Source organism: Amblyraja radiata, chromosome 10 (genome assembly GCF_010909765.2).
Source record: "Amblyraja radiata isolate CabotCenter1 chromosome 10, sAmbRad1.1.pri, whole genome shotgun sequence".
NCBI classification, from domain to species: domain Eukaryota; kingdom Metazoa; phylum Chordata; class Chondrichthyes; order Rajiformes; family Rajidae; genus Amblyraja; species Amblyraja radiata.
Window position 1 is genome coordinate 16,687,167 of NC_045965.1, and position 16,688 is coordinate 16,703,854.

At 40.8% G+C, this 16,688-nt stretch overlaps 1 protein-coding gene across 1 annotated transcript in view; it reads left to right on the plus strand.

The window, feature by feature from the left end:
* The first annotated feature begins 401 nt into the window (after positions 1 to 401).
* The window catches only part of lamc1 (laminin subunit gamma 1), a 185,857-nt gene continuing 169,570 nt past the window's right edge, over positions 402 to 16,688 (plus strand). The window contains exon 1 of the mRNA XM_033028193.1: positions 402 to 925. Within this exon, the coding sequence (XP_032884084.1) occupies positions 481 to 925 (445 nt within the window). The 5' untranslated portion in view covers positions 402 to 480. The remainder of the gene's footprint in view (positions 926 to 16,688) is intronic.

Genomic DNA, 16,688 nt, shown 5'->3' on the forward strand with positions numbered 1-16,688 from the left:
AGGTACCGATGTTTAGGTGACTCACAAAGTATAGACTGAAAACGCTGGGAATTCTCAGCATGTCAGGCGGCATTTGTAGAAAGAAACAGTTTTAGGTGGGAGACGCTAAACCATTTCTCTTTCCAGAGATGCTGCTTGACCTGCTGAGTGTTTCCAGTATGTTGTGTTTATTTATTCCATGCGTGGAGGCTCTGCTAACATCGGCACCTTGTTGAAACTAATCCGATTCTTAAATCGAGGGGTTGTTTTCTATGCCAACTAGTTGTAGTGTGATGGAGATGTGAGCGGCGATGGCAGCAAGTTAGAGCGGCGGGTGTCAGATGGTTTCAGACTGAGCTTGCATGGGTGCAGCTCGTCTCCCCCCTGACTCTCCCCTCTATTGGCGGAAGTGGGTCACGTTTAGGGAGTGTGGTCCCAGATTGCACCGCGAGGGTGTGGACCTGTTGCCTTTTTTGTGTATGTTTGTATGTGCAGTCTTCAATGGCGCTGGGACGAGCCAGGACTTCGAAGGAAGGTGCGCCGAATGAATTGAAACGTCCGCTGTCCGTCGGTACCATGCACTGGAGACTGCGGATCGTCCTGCTCGGCTGTTTGATTTTGCAATGCCCGGCAGCCATGGACGAGTGCTACGACGAGAATACACGGGTTCAGCGCTGCATGCCCGAGTTCGTCAACGCCGCTTTCAACGTGACTGTGGTGGCTAGCAACACTTGCGGCTCACCTCCCGAAGAATATTGTGTCCAAACCGGAGTGACGGGGGTTACCAAGTCTTGCCATACCTGCAACTCCAACAACCCCCAGCTTCAGCACGGCGCCGGTTACCTGACCGATTATAATAACCAAGCCGATAGTACTTGGTGGCAAAGTCAGACGATGCTCGCTGGGATCCAGTACCCCCATTCAATTAGCCTGACTTTGCACTTGGGTAAGTTTGTAACCCCCCCCCCCCCCAACTTAAAGAAAAAAGGAACCAATTATTTAATATTGAACAGTTGTTTGTACAATGCACCAGATCCTTAAATCACTGCAAATGAATTTCTAATTTTTTATATTAAAGGTGTCGGATCCATGATAGTTATGCAGCCAGCAAAATAATTGTTATTGTAAATATCCTGAAATTGTATTCAGGTCACAATTGTTGGAAATGTGAGAAATCCCACCCACACTAACGTCTCTGTGAAGGCAAGTCCCGTTTAAATGGTGTGTAGAAAACGAGGGGAGGGAGGGGAAGAGGAGTTGCAGAAGACATGGATGTCAGTTTAATTATTAGAAAACTTATACAACCGCTCTGTGGACCAGGGTTGAACCCTGAAGCGAATATGCAGGTCAGAAAGAAGTGCTCAGTCGGCCGATTGTAATTTACAATTTAAAATAATCCAACTGTGTTTCGTTTGACCCATCCCCACCGATCCGGTGATAGTGGCCACCAGCTCCACTATAGGAGCTTTGGTGGCCACGGTGCATCTGGGCCGCGATACCTTCCTTTCCCGACCAGTTGAACGGGTGAAGTCAGTTTTACTGCCCCCAGGGTATAACATTTTAATCAGCCTCGCGGTATTGTACACCTTAAGTACGCTTCAACGGGGAGACGTGCCTTTGCTGGCGTTTAACTTCTGCGCGAGTTGCTCCTACAAAACGTTTAATTTTCGCTTATTCTTTCGTCCTGGGAATGTTTTAAAATTCCTTCTCTGCTCCAAGATGGCGCAGTTTGAACACCATTAGGCGGCGAGTTTTGTCAATACTTAGATGTGGATGGGAAGGAGGGGAAATTCCGAGCGGGAGCCACCGGACGGGCCAACAGGGAGAAGTCGCTGACATTTTATTCCAGGGAGTGCCGGGTTGATTGCAGTCCGCACGTTAACGAGGATAAGATTAAATAGACGGAATAATAGAAGAGGAAGGAAGGCTAGGGTGGGAACTTCTATAAAACTGAGCAAACTGTACAATCGGTGTACTTGTTCGCGCTGTAAATCTGCGCTGGTTGAACTTTTATTGGTTAAGTGGATTTACAGTAGATGGACGATGCCCCCTGGCCTCCGTTCTCACGCTGGTGGTCGTGCCTTTTCTCAAAACACGTCCTTCGTTGCTGCGATCTTAAATTGAACTTGGCAGATTGTTCATTTGCGTTGACTTGCATTGCTCGAAAGGAGTTGAGAATTTTGGTTGAAACACTTGCTTTCATCTGGTTTACGAGAAAGGCTAAATCGGGCGTGTTTGGACAACTTCAGCTGCCGCAGACAACTGCTGTTAACATGACATTTCTCCATAATTTAAATAAAATCATCTTCACGTGATCACTTTGAGATTTATGGTGCAGCTGAGACTTTTAGGGGTCACGTCTTCGATATAAACCTAATAATTGCCAGTTAAGTCACAATGTTTGGCTCACAAGCGCTCTTTGCTTTAAGGCAATAGTTTCATTGCACCCTTTACAATACACTGGATTCTGGTCATCGAGTTGGCAGAGGCTCTCGTTTTTATTCCCACGGAGAGATTTCCTTTCCCCTCGAACAATAAACATTGAATAATTAATCACTTTTATAATTATGAGTCATCCCTAACCCTGTCTACCTTCTGCTCTTTGATGTCCCCCACACCCCCATCTGCATGAGTGGAAGTTTTTTTAGTTAAGATCTATATACTGTTTAATTCTTGAGGTTCGTTGTTATTGGTGTGAAAGAAGCCTGCCTTGAAAATCTGTCTTTGTTTCATCAATATAACTCTGTCTTGTCAATAAATCTCAAAACCTGGGGTCATTTATTTTAATTATTTAAAGAATTCTGCACATCCATTTCATGATATTCTGAGAATAATGACATTCCACTTGTTTGAATGCAGTGGTCAGTTCTGCATGTTGTGGACCCAGTTACAATTTGTCAGAAGAGAGGAAGCTTTCATAGAAGTGGTGCAGGAGAAAGTGTTTGCATGAATGAAAATAACAATGTTGTATAAGGTAAAGACCAAACTAATCTTTAATTATTATTACTTTATTCCATTTAGTTGCACTTTTTAAAGAAATGTTATAATGAAAAGACTTGATCGAATCAATAGAATAAAATCTTATATTTGAACAAAATAGCATGGTGCATCGGATGGCACTGTACCCCAACTCCAGGCTACTGGGTTTAATCTTGGCCCCTGGTTCTGTTTGTTGGGTTTACACATTCTCCATGTGATTGTGTGGATTTCCCCTGGATGCTCCGTGTCCATGGAGACATACCACATGAAAACAGGCCCTTAGTCCGCTAAAGATCTGACCGGTAGGCGGCGCGACTCATCCGGTAGGCGGCGCGACTCTCGTCAGCAGCGGCCTCTGCAGTCCGTCTGCGTTTTTATTATTTTATGTCTATGTTTTTATGTAGTTTTTGTTAATTTTGTTGGGGTATGTGTGGGGGGGGGGGTGGGGGTAACTTTTAAATCTCTCCCTGCACGGGAGACCCGACCTTTTCTTTGTCGGGTCTCTGTTGTCGTTGGGGCTGCAACGAGGAGCGGCCTCCAACAGGAAGACTGGGGGCTGTGGTGCCGACTACTCACCTCACCGTCGCGGAGCTGGCCGAGTCCAGAGCGGGTGGAGCTGTGGTGGACGCTGCTGCGACCCGACCCCCTGGAGATTCGGTGGCTGCAACTGCGGGTTTGGCGGGCGGCACCGGGAGCCCGCGGGTCCCTGGAGGGAGACCGCTTTTCGGGGCTTCCGCAGTGGCGACTTCTCCCGCCCGAGTTGCGGGGTTGAAGAGCTCCTGGAGCGGGGCCTTACAGCACCGCCCCGCGCGGCTTGGAATGGCGGCGGGACTCTGCGAGCGCACGCCGGGGGCTCTAACACCAAGACCCGGTGTGCGACCTTGCATCACCCGGCGTGGCTTTAATGGCCACGGGACAATCGCCATCGCCCGCCGGGGGCTTTGACTTTGACTCTGACATCGGGGGGGAGAGTGCAGTGGAGAGAGAAGTTTTTTTGGCCTTCCATCACAGCAATGTGATGGATGTTTATGTAAATTATGTTGTGTCTTGGGTCTATTTGTTTGTAATGTATGGCTGCAGAAACGGCATTTCGTTTGGACCTCAAGGGGTCCAAATGACAATCAATTGAATTGTATTGTATTGTATTGTATCACGTTCCCATTTACACTAATGCTACATTAAATCCATTTTTTTAATTTGCCCCATATTCTCATGACTTCTCCCCATATTATATATAACAAATATCTACACATTAGGGGAAATTTATAGTGGCCAATTACTTGCATGTCTTTGGGATGTGGGAGAAACCCCATGGACCTGGAGAAAGCCCACACATTCATGAAGAATATGCAGGGTTCTCAAAGGCAGCACCGTAGGTCAGACTTGAATTTAGGTCTTTAGTGCTGTGGGGCAGCAACTCTACTTGTGCCATTGTGCTGTCCTTCTTTCATTTACTGGTTGGCTACTGTAACCTGGTCCCTGGTGTAGGTGGCTGATGGGAATGCAAGATGGAAAAAAGTGAGTGCTCAATGGTTGTAATGGATATATTTGGCCAAAGGTCTTATTTTCATGCTGTTTGATATTGATTATACAAAAGACTGTAAATTCAAGTCCTTTGTGTTTTGGAACATGAACAATGTGGATTATATGGTCACTATGGAATGTTGCTTGTTTCCTTTCTCTTGGGAGATGTTTCATTTAATTACTTTCTTTGGGGAGAAAATCAGTTTTCTAATCCTTTTAATTTTTTTTAATGTTCATATATAAATAAAATATGCCTGTGACTTTGTTCTCATCCTTTGTAATATATCTTCTGCAAGACAATTGGAATGCAAGTTCAACATTTGTTTGTATCTTGCCCTGGTGGCTAGTTATGCACCAAAATGTAGAGAAAGTATGTGGTGGGTTTAGGGAGGTCAAGTTGTGTGTAAATGGCTGTAAGGAGGAAAGAATTATTGAACTGGTACTTGTTGCTTTGAAAGCTAGCTTTAATAATCAGTAAAACTAAATACTATAAATTGAACTTTAAAACTACTTTGAAAACTTTATTATGGCCCTGCTAACTAATCACTGTGCTTTAAACTAGTAGAAATAAATCAATTTGCACGGTCTGAGATAAGGTAAATCTGAGGTGGTTGTTAAATCATTTTGTGATGAACTAATGTTTAAGAAAGAACTGCAGATGCTGGAAAAATCGAAGGTTGACAAAAATGCTGGAGAAACTCCTGAATAGATTCCTTCGCTCCATAGATGCTGCCTCACCCGCTGAGTTTCTCTAGCATTTTTGTCTACCTTGTGATGAACTAATGTTGCTTTTGGGATATAGTTTGCATCGAGAATGTTCTTGTGCCTTTGCAGGCTATACCTGCAAGTTTTTTACAGCTCTCATTTTGTTCTTGGTAAATTGATTGGGATTTGCTAATTGCACTCATTACTCTTCCTGCTCGATTGACCAAATCTCAGGCTTTAATCCACTTTGTTTAATGGATCTAGCACTGCCACTGTAAAGCAGCAGCTATAACATTTGTAAGCTCTTCCAGTTAGTTGAATAACAACAGATATACTTGAGTCTTGTATGTGAGAAATAAGTTGGTATTTGTTTTAAATGAATTGGATGTCTTGCTGTGAAAGCCACAGGAAACCAGAAAATGCATGCTGTATCATGGAATATCAAAGTTCATTCAGGTTTTGTTTAGTTTACTTAACAATGAAAGTAACTATGCATGCATTCAAGATGTAAAACAAATGGTATATTAATCAGTTCTTCATTTGGTATATACAATTGAAATGTATAATGGACATTCAATGGGTAGTTCATCATTGAAATAGAATGGCTTTTGCTGTTTCCTGACTGAAATCTGCTATCAGTAATGTGCTGTTTTTTAAATCACATTCACTTATAATCGATACATCATATAGTATTCCTTCAAAATCTAATTCTGAGGTTTTGCTGATGGTTTAATCAAATTCCATTAAAAATTGTAAATTGGATTTGTTATGTGGTACATGGTTTATGCATTTGTTGCTTTTGTTGGATAAATGGCAATTTTCCTTGTAATCAAGGCTCTGTATTTAATATATATTTGTTGTTAAACAAACCATTTGTTTATTTTTATTGTTTGCTTGAGGGATGGACATATTGGATATCTTTAATAGGATCCCTTTTCTCCCCAGATTAAATTCACATAGGCTGATTTAATATGACCACATTGCTTAAATTACCTCAATTGGGGTTAATATCTATTACTTTTTGAGAGTGATTAATGTAATTTTTCTGAGCATTGTAGCAATAAAGCTTAACTTGTAACTGTTCCAATCCTGGCCTCTCAAGCTTCTCCAGCCTACTGTTGCATGATGCCTTCAGCTGTCAAAACCATATTATCTATCTCCCTGTCCCTGAACCTCGATCTAATTTTCTTTCGTTAAGACTAAAAATATCTTTCTGATTGAATATTTGGCTATCTAGCTTTAAAGCCTCTATGGCCTGGTGGCAATTTTTGTTGATAATTGATCTGTGAGATACCTTTTTGGTTTTTGTTGCATGTTGGGTCTGCTCAGGACAGTTTGTTACCTGTTGGCCTGTGTTAGGGAATTCGATAAGTATGTAGTAAAATGAAGCAACACCAATTTATAAACCACCCATTTTTTTAAATGAAGATTATGTGTACAGAGTTCCAGTACAGTGACAGGTTATGATTTTGTGGGAATTCAGTAACTAATGTTTGCTTCTGGATAAGTTGGCGATTACATTCGTTAATGCTGTTCTCAAATTGTTGTGTCAATTCTGTATTTAACCTGACGTGGCATGGGTGAAAATAGCTTGAATTCCATAAAAAAAAATTTTGAGGATTATTTTCCACATTGGATCACAACTCGGTCGGTGGGGGTGCCGCGGGCCGGCTGCCCAGCCAGCAGCGTGTTAGTTTTTTCTACTTTTTTTGTTTTTTTAGTATGTCCCAATGTGTGTTTTTAATGTTTCTCGGTGTGTTTTGTGTGGGGGGGTAAGGGGGAAACCGCTTCGGTCGCCTCCTCCATGGAGAGTCGACTTTTTCCATGTCGCCTCCCTCGTGGCCTACACAGAGTATCAATATATCTTTTCCCGGAGGCGCACGGGGCTTCAGCGGCGGGCGCAGAGTAGACTTTTTCATCGCAGAGCGCGCGAGCCCTCGTCGGGGGTCGTCAGAAGGGAGCGCTCTGTTCGCTAGCCCGCGGCAGCCTGAAGCCGCAGTCTGCGGAGCTCTAGCTGGCGCTGCGTCCGGAGCCTGGGATCCCTCGTTGGGGACCCCGGAGGAGAAGAGTTCCGACTGCCGGCCCATGGCCTACTTCTAACTGCGGGCGCAGCGGGGACTTACCAGCCGGAGCGGGATCCCCAATCCCTAGCGAAGCGCTCCGACCGCAGGCCCTGCGGTCTGCGCTGCTTCTAACTGCGGTGCGGCGGAGACTTTAGATCTTCGATCGCCGACATACGGCCTACAACCTTGAAGTCGCGGTCTCCGGTAGGGAAGTACCAATTCAGGACTTACCTTGTCTGCACATCTGGCCGCCCGCAGCGGCGACTGCAGAGGGTCGTGGTCCCGACCACAGGGGAAAATGGAGGAGGACTGACTAAACTTTGTGCCTTCCACCACAGTGATGAATGCTGTGGTGGGTGTTTATGTTAATTTTTTTTTGTATATTGTGGTTTTTTTAATTGTACCGCTGCTATCAAGTTCATTTCACTGCACTTTATTGTGCACGTGACGAATAAATCTGACTTGACTTGACTTGACTTGAATCATACTTTTTGGTATAGTTGCTACCTAATAGAAGGCCAACCTTTTTCGTCACTCTGATTCCAATTGTTATTATGTAGTGCATTAGTTTATTTTGTGCTTGTCAGTGTTCACTGCTGGACAGAAGTAGTGCACTTTGGGCTTCTTAACCCTCAACTGCACTTAATAATGGTGGTTCTAGAACCTGCACAACATAGAAGGGGACCTTTAACATTGGGATTGGCGAACAATGATCAATCACTTCAATTGTCAGGGTTTATACTTAGGTTAGGTAAAATGTGTGCTGACCAATGAGCACGCATTCACACCAAACATTTTTAGATTTCTCCATATTCCCATCAACTTCTCCCTGATTCTGCCAGTTGCTTTCATGCTAATTGCAATTTACAGGGTTCATTTAACCTGTCAACCCTATTGACAAGTTGCATCTTGTTCTGGTTTGTGGAGGAAAGAGGCAAAATAGTCTTCTCATTATAGCATCTGCAGTCTCTTAAGTGCAATCATATAAGGCCCTTTCCCGCGTTACTCACAAACTCTCCCAAGTTTTCCCCTTGATTCGAACTCGGAGAATTATGGTAATAGCCATTCGTAGGTTCTCGGGGCTATTTTTTTAACTCGTTGACATTTTTCAACATGTTAAAAAAACGTCCCGACTTACCTGATGCCCCGAGTTCCTACGCCTGGCATTACGAGCCGCTATGAAACATCTACGGCCTCCTACGAGCTCGCTACGGACATTCCCCGAGTTCGAATCAAGCGGAAAACGCATGAGAGTTCGTGAGTAACTCGGGAAAGTGGGACAGGGCCTTAACTGTTTTTGAGGCCAGATGGTGGAAGAAAAGTGGCAGATTTTTGAGCTGGAAATGCAGGGAAACTGCAAGAAATTAGCAAAATAATACATGGGTGAGTTTAGTGATATGGAGATAAACATAACACAATTTTGAATTGAGGATGGAGGTGAAGCTTGGTAAGGTGTGTGGAGTAACATCTTTACAAGTTGGATGAGTTGTTAGAGTATAACTGTCGAGGAAATTTGAAGGGAAAGTCCAATTGATTGCTTGCTAATCCTGTGTATGTCTTTGCCTTGCAAACCACACTTTTCATGAGTCACTGGCTTTTTAAAGTTGATAACAAATGTTTAAATTGACATACAAATTTTGAGAGGTTTCTATCCTAATTTATTTACATTTGTCCCAGAGCAAATATTTGGTTTGGATAATTTTGGCTTAACTGCAAGGCACGGTTTTGGGGAAAAAAAAGAGATCCTGTGTGTTGAGGGGAGAAAACTGAACTTTTGGTTGATGAAGTAAACTGGCATCGTTTTGCAATTGTTGTCTAGTTCATGACAGTGAAGTGATACTGTTGATAAAGGCTGCAAGTCTGGGTTTTACTTCAGTGATTTTCCTGTTCCTAGATGAGGCACCATCTTGGTTGTCTCTTTGGTGGTTAACAGGAGCTGCCTTGTAACACATGATTAGTCTTGCTGCAATGTTATATGGGTCGCATTTTACTTGGGGACAGATTTTGCTTGTCCATCACTAAGCTTGTTGAATCTCTCATCTCTCCCCCCCACAACATGTGTCTTAACGTGAAATTTGAAGATGATTTAATATAAACTTTGGGGGAAAAAATATTCTGGTAAATTTTATATCATCATTATCTCCACACTAGAATATAGGGGCAGGAGTAGGTCACCAGGCTTGTCAAGCTTTTCTTGGCATTCAATATGATCTTGGATGATCTGCCCCAGGACTCGATTCCTAATCTATGCCAGTTTCACATATTCCAATCCCACAATCTTTAAAAATGTGCCTATGTGCTTTTGGAAAAACCTGCAGTGACCTAGCTCTGCCATCTTCTGAGGTCGAGAACTCCAGAGATTCATAACCTTGTAATTATGACCATTCATTTGAGACAATCCCACGGGTGGAAATGTCAATGTCATGCCCCTTTCGAATCTTGTGCTCTAATAATATCATCCCCCATTCTTCTATATTTTATTTTGCCCGTTATTGATTCTAAAGACCATTGTTGTAAAGGTTATTTGAGGTATTAGTATATCAAACCAGTAAAGCAATGATTTCCTTTTAACTTGGGGGAGGGGGGGGGGGGGGGGGGGAGGAGAGATCTGAATAGCCTTTTGCCATAACTGCACATAACATTTGATATGAACATGAAAATTAAAAGGCTGCACAATTCTGATATTTTTCAGAAAGTATTTGGATCGTGTTTAAGTATTGCCGGAAGGGTAACATTTTCAACCAGCAATAGGTTGTAATTATCTTTGGCATGATAACTCAAAGGTCAAAGTTTTTCAGAAAAGGCAATTTGGGCATTCTTTAAAAAGCAGTCACTCATATTCTCCCATTGTGTGACACAACTTTCAATGATTTTGAGTCTAAGCAATAAACAGAAGTTCTTCTTCCATACTTTTACAAACTATCTAAAAGTTTACTGAGTTGACAGTTCATTGCCCTGAAATATCTAGTAACTATTAAAACTCGTGTGTGTGTGGGCTTATTTGTTTGTGTGTGATCACTTCTTCTAGAAAAAATGATGCGCTAACGGTAAAATAATTACATATTCCAGTAGAGATTTATTATGTGGTCAAAAATCACCTTATCTGAAAAATTCATGCATTATTTCTCAAGTTATTAATCAAAATGTTCAAAGATCTGAAGAAATGTGGAAAAAAATAGCTGCTTATTCCCTGTGCTTACAGCTGTGACTTCACAATGGGATTGTAGCCCTGCTCGCAACATTGTTGCTATCCAAGTACACCGAGTACTGCTAGCCCTAGAAAGTGCAAATGCATTTTTTTTAAAGTCACAATACACTGAGTTCTGCTAGCTAGCAAGTGCAATTGCAGTTTTTTTTTTCAAGTTTAAAAATGAGGGAGGGTGCATAAGGTGAAATGAGCAGCCCCTGCACAGCTGTCGGCTGTGGGTGAGTGGTGGAATATTGCGTTGGGGAACAGATTGTGTTGGGGGACCAGGCCTCTCGTGTGACAGGGACCCACCGTCCCACTTGGTCTAGTTAACTCCATTTTTCACTCCATAATTGCTGCCTGACCTAATGGGTGTTTTTCGCATCTACTGTGTTAATTTTAGATTTTCAGCATCGTCGGTATTTTTTTATACAAGTATTGTGTCGAGTTTGTGAAATGTGTAAATGGCTAGGAATTATCATTTGGCCATCTGCACTTTCTTTTTTGTCATTTTGTGAATACAAAAAAAAACATTTTTTAAAGAAAAACCCATCCTGAATTATCAGGTTTAGATGTCGGATTTCCCCCCCTTGTCTGTCTCTCAAAGTAATATACAAGGACAAACAACATTTCTGATTTGACAATTAAAGTTATCTTTTGTATCCATGACAGTTTACCAATTAGACCAATACTTCAGTTCTGGTTTTGATTAACACTCTGGCTATTGAGATCTGTTTATTATCATCTGACCATTTGTTTTATAGGCAAAGTTGGATGTCCGTGTGGTTGAGTATGATGTAATGTTTTCAGCACTATTGTATTGTTTTAGGATTTTATCAGAGTGGTGCAGCATTTCCTCAAGGACATAGTCAGGAAATGTGCTGATGATATAACCTCCATAAACCTCAAGGGATCTTGTTGCGGCTTTTTCTGACTGAGTTCCACCAGTTGGGTGTCACTAGCATTTGAATTTGGTATTTTGATTTATCTTCTGAATCATATGCAAGCATGTTTTAGTGTTGGAAATCAGAACATTTAATTGTCTTTTGGCATTGGAGAGCTGCAACATACCTTGGTGGAAGACCCTCTTTAAACATTTTTAATCCAAAATTTGGAATGACCAAATGGGCTACTTACTAGGCTGGTATGGATAGAAATTCAAGCATGGAAACTGTTTAGAGGTTATGGAATGTTTTTGAGATTTGGGAGTTTGTTGGTAGGGATCAGGGAGGTGGAGGACGATGGGGAGATGTGGACAGTCGACAAGTAGCAATATGGAACTCTTGTTTGTTTAACGCAAAAGCTAAATGTTTTAGTTATTTTTCTTCCTATTTTGCACTCTGCGACTTGTTTGTAAATAAGAAGAAATCTTAGTAAATTACCTGTCACAACTGATTTGGGTTGTCAGTGCAGTTTGTGTCGATCAAATATTGTCAAGACATCGGTCACATTTAATCATATTTAATTTGAAGGTCTGCGGTTAAAATTACTTATCTGGAAATATTAGTTATTTTGATATATATGTGCTTTGGTTAGTCGTAATGTATGGTTTGCATAGTTTAATATTAGTGTATACATTACTGTTGGGAAAACGATGAAGTGCACGTGCTTTATATATATATATATATGTGTATGTGTATGTGTATATGTATATGTATATGTGTATATATATATGTATATATATGTATGTCTATTGTAATCATTAAATTTACAATCTGCTGGTGATTTTATTTTTAGGCTTGTGAAAGAGAAGGCATGTGTTAAAGTTTCTGACTGCCAAAATCAATTAGCCTTACAATTATTGCAGAAATTGTGCATATTTTTGATTTGTTGCAACTTCCACCTTTTCCATCCATACAGCAGCACAGTATAAGAACATGCCCTTTGGCCCACAATGTCTGTGCTGAACATCTATGCCAAGACCAACTCTTCTCTGACTGCACATAATCCATATCCTTCCATTGACTGCATATCCATGTGCCTATCCAAAAGTCCATTAAATGCCACTATCGTATCTGCCTCAACCTTCACCCCAACAGTGCATTCTAGGTACTTGCTGTGTGTAAAAAAATAAATTAAAAAAAACTTGCCCCGAGCTATAGAGAGTGTAGATTTGAGCTATAGTTAGTGTATCTTTGCTTGTTCCTGTGAGTGCTCTAAACAATTGTACTTGCAATACAATACAATGCAATATTTATTGTCATTTGAACCTCAGTGAGGCTCAAACGAAACTCTGTTTCTACAGCCATACAAACAAAAAACGATTCATACTAGACACACAACCAATTTAATTCACACAAACATCCATCACAGTGAACCACCTCCTCACTGTGATGGAAGGCAAAGTCTCTTCTCTCCCCTGCTCTCCATTTTTCTCCCGATGTTGAAGCCCCAGGCGGGCGATGGTAAGTCCCACGACCATACTTCATACGGACATCAAAAATCTTGGTACCTTTTTTTATATTTCCAACAAGAGAAGCTAGCTAATGTGTACTTGGTAGCTTATTGAGGTATTTGAATGGGGCAGTTTTGTAGTTACCAGTTTTCTTTTCCTTGATGTATTGTAACAAATTATTTTGTTTTAACGATTCTGATGCTTTGAGCAAGGTTCTTTTGGCTGAACATAATATTTTACACATTATTTGCCGATGATATCCTTTTCTGAACCTATATTGAAGACGATAAATCCAATCTATTCCGATGATAATTGTGTCGTAAAAATGTTGGATCAGAATGAATGAAAATATTAAAAACTCTCATCCAGTCCAAAAGCCTTTAATTCTGGAGTAATAACCTGGCCTGTTACTTATGATTTTGTGTGCAGTCCTTTTTAACTTTGTCAAACCATAGCAGCAGCTAATACTATTTCTTTTTTGTAGGCTGATTGCTTTGAAACAGAAAAGATTGTTTTCCAAACAATTCATTTGCAGCTCCTGCCAATCCTTAATTATAAAAAGCTGCAATGCTGTTATAAAGAAATGATCATGTTTTATTGAGCTGGCAGTTTTTAGAGAACTGCCCAAAGCAAGTCTTATCATGCATGGCTCTCAATTCTAAATAAGGTGTTGTAGTTGTTCATCTGAATTCCCGAGCACTTCCCTGCCCTTGAAAGGACATTTGATTACTTCAGTTGCACGTACTACACTTAGTGCATTGTACATGTGAACCAGAGTCCATAAATTAACAGTATAATAAATGACGAATGTTAAATATAATTAATTTAATCAAAGTGGTTCAGATTACACACGTCATCAAAATACATACCATAAGCTTTATGTATTTAGTGTAAAACGTAGTGCTCATTGACCTCTCCAAAAATGGTTTTCTTTAAATTCTACAATAAAGTATTTTACTGTTGAAAGATCACATTGATGTGACATCCCTTTTTGCATAACTTGTTTAATTGTGTGAGTTAATCGACAGGAAAATAAGTGAGATGACTCTTTTTTACATGCATCTTTTGTGTGATTACTCTTAGCAGCTATGTGTTTGTGGTATGATTATCTCAGCCCCCCCCCCCCCCCCCCCCCAACCAACCTAGAACAGCAGACATGACATGGCTCGGCTAAATGGAGGCTGGAATCCAAGGTGTGGTTCCTGGAGTTCTGGTCTGGGATCTGTGGCACCAGAACTTTAAACTTAACGGAAAATATCTCTGTTTGACGCTTTTATACATATTTGAGGTCATAGTGATGCATTTGATGGACGAGTGGTATTTGAGAATTGTTTAATTGTATATCTTCAAGAAATTGTTGTGTTAATGTATTGCCACGTTAAACATTTGTATAAATGTGTTTGTTTTTCATTGCTATTTGGCAGTATGTTGACCAATTCTTTGCATGAGAATCAACAACATAATAAAACATTTTAAAACAATTCCATTTGAAAGAAGAGGATTTCATATATCATTTCATATATAATTACATTTTATGTCAATTTGATTCTACTACAGTCCTCCAACTCTCTCTTCCAGATATTTCCCTGCTGGCAATCCATCAATGTATCATATTGGTTGACTTTCATGTTCTCATCCTCTGGATGATTGACAATACAAGCCTTGACTAAGTCAATTTCCACCCACCCACATCTCCCTGTTCTCTTAACTTCACTTTCTGCTACTACCATTCTCTTTTATGCTCCAATCCTTTGATCTTTCATTTACCATATTTACTTGTGCCATCACAAAACTAATCATTGAGACAAATGTTGTGTGCCAGTTTTGAAGTTATCTTCCTTGATAATGAATTTAAGGATATTTCAGATAGAAACAGAAATATACTTGTATTCCTCATGTTTCATGTGGAACTACATTATCTAGTTTTGAGTGCAATTGTCCATTTCCAGTCAAATGACTAAAAAGATAACCTCTTATTTGTGACAGAAGGAGACTATTCGACCTTTGACATCAATGCTGGCTCCTCACCAGAGCAATTCCATCAGTAGGGCAAGATTGAACTTAGTCTCCTGAACTAATCCAACCCTTGCATCTTTTCCCTCTCCAATCCTTCTCCTTCCTAGTCATCGTACTACTAGTTTCACTGTCATCCCGCTGAGTTTCACTATTTGTATTACTCGTATCACTTTTCCTAAGCCAACAATGGACCATTATAGGTTCCACCTTTCCGTGATCATTGTTGCTGGCTTAGATGTGTCTTTTTGCATATCTTTCATTCATTTGTTCTATGTACCTTTTCATATCTCTCTGTTCCCTCCTGACACAGTCTGAAGAAGAGCTTCAACCCGAAACATCACATGTTCTTTTTCTCCAGAGATGCTGCCTGATCTGCTGAGTTACTCCAGTCTTTTGTGTCTGCTGTTATTTTGTTGGGTAGCACTTTCCAAGAAAATTAGGAGTAGGCAATGTGGGCTTTTAGCTATTCAGTAGGATCATAGCTGATCAACTCTATATTCTTTCCTGGAGTAACTCGGATCAGGCAGCATCTGGGGTGAAAATAGAAAGGCAACAATTTAGGCCAGAAGCCTGCTTTAGACTGATTGTAGAAGGGGGAAGAAAGGGCTTTCATGTTTTTCACTCTGGCGTTGCATTTCACTCTTTTCCTTGTACCCTTTGACTAATTTTCATCTCTAATCGCTGTTCACCCATTTGCCAATCAAACCACTATCCACTATCATTTGCCAGGCATTTTGTTCCCTCCCCAGATGCTGCTAGACCCACAAAGTTACTCCTGCAGTTTTTGCTCTGTTTTCTCGCCTGTTCCCTATAATTCACCACTCGCCAAAATTCCAAAGATCTGTCTGGTTCATCCTTAAATAAATTCAATGACTCTGTTTCCACAGCTAAGTGAAAGTAGAGAATTCCAAAGATTCACGACACTGTGAGAAATGTAATTCTTCCTCGCCTCCTCCAGAAAAGGGCAATCTTTAATCCCATATTATCCCCACCCTTTTCCTAGTTCTAGATTTGCCATCAAGGGGAAATATACTCTCAGCATCTGCAGCATGTTGCTTCCATAATTTCTGCTAAACTCATTATTCCAGAATAGGGATGTATGTTTCTGACTTTCAATTTATCCCTTATTGGATCTTGGCAACCCTTTTCCACCAGCTTTATATAACTGACAATTGTAAATCAATGCAAACATGGCATCCTGTTACAATTTTCTTTTCCTTTCCCAATTGTAAATTATATAATATCTGCAGGATTTTAGTCATGCATTTCTTGGCAGAATAACATCACGCAGATGTTCCAAGATTTTTGACTGACATTGCCTCTAATCCTATCGTTGAAGCTGATTTGAAGAAAGTACATTTTAATGTTAGTGTGAAGTATTTGAAAAATCAGCTAATGTGGAAAGTTAACAATGCTGTGAATTTGGCAGCAGCACTTGTGTTTCTTTTGTGGTTGGAACTGTTCCATTCCTTCACTGTTGCAATTCAAACATGTAAAAGTCCCCTTTGTCACATCGGACGTGTGAACAGCATTACACATTTCCTTGCTTTGAAGTTGTGTTAAAACCACTGGAAAATTCTGCTTTTGCTTTCCTCTGTACTTCGCAAGTAAGTGAATAATTTGGGGATCTTTGTTTGAGCTTTAGCGTGGTTGGAAGTGCAGTAGACAGTTAGTGCCTGCGACGTGTCCTCCAAAGGCAAATGGAAAAAGTGGAGTGTGGGAACTGAATTGCCTCTGCATCCACTAATGTAATAATTAACTTGGGCGCTAAGTGTGTACAGATATTAGCAGCCATGCTAAAGTGTGACCTTTTCCAAATATACTTCAAAATCTCCTTTAG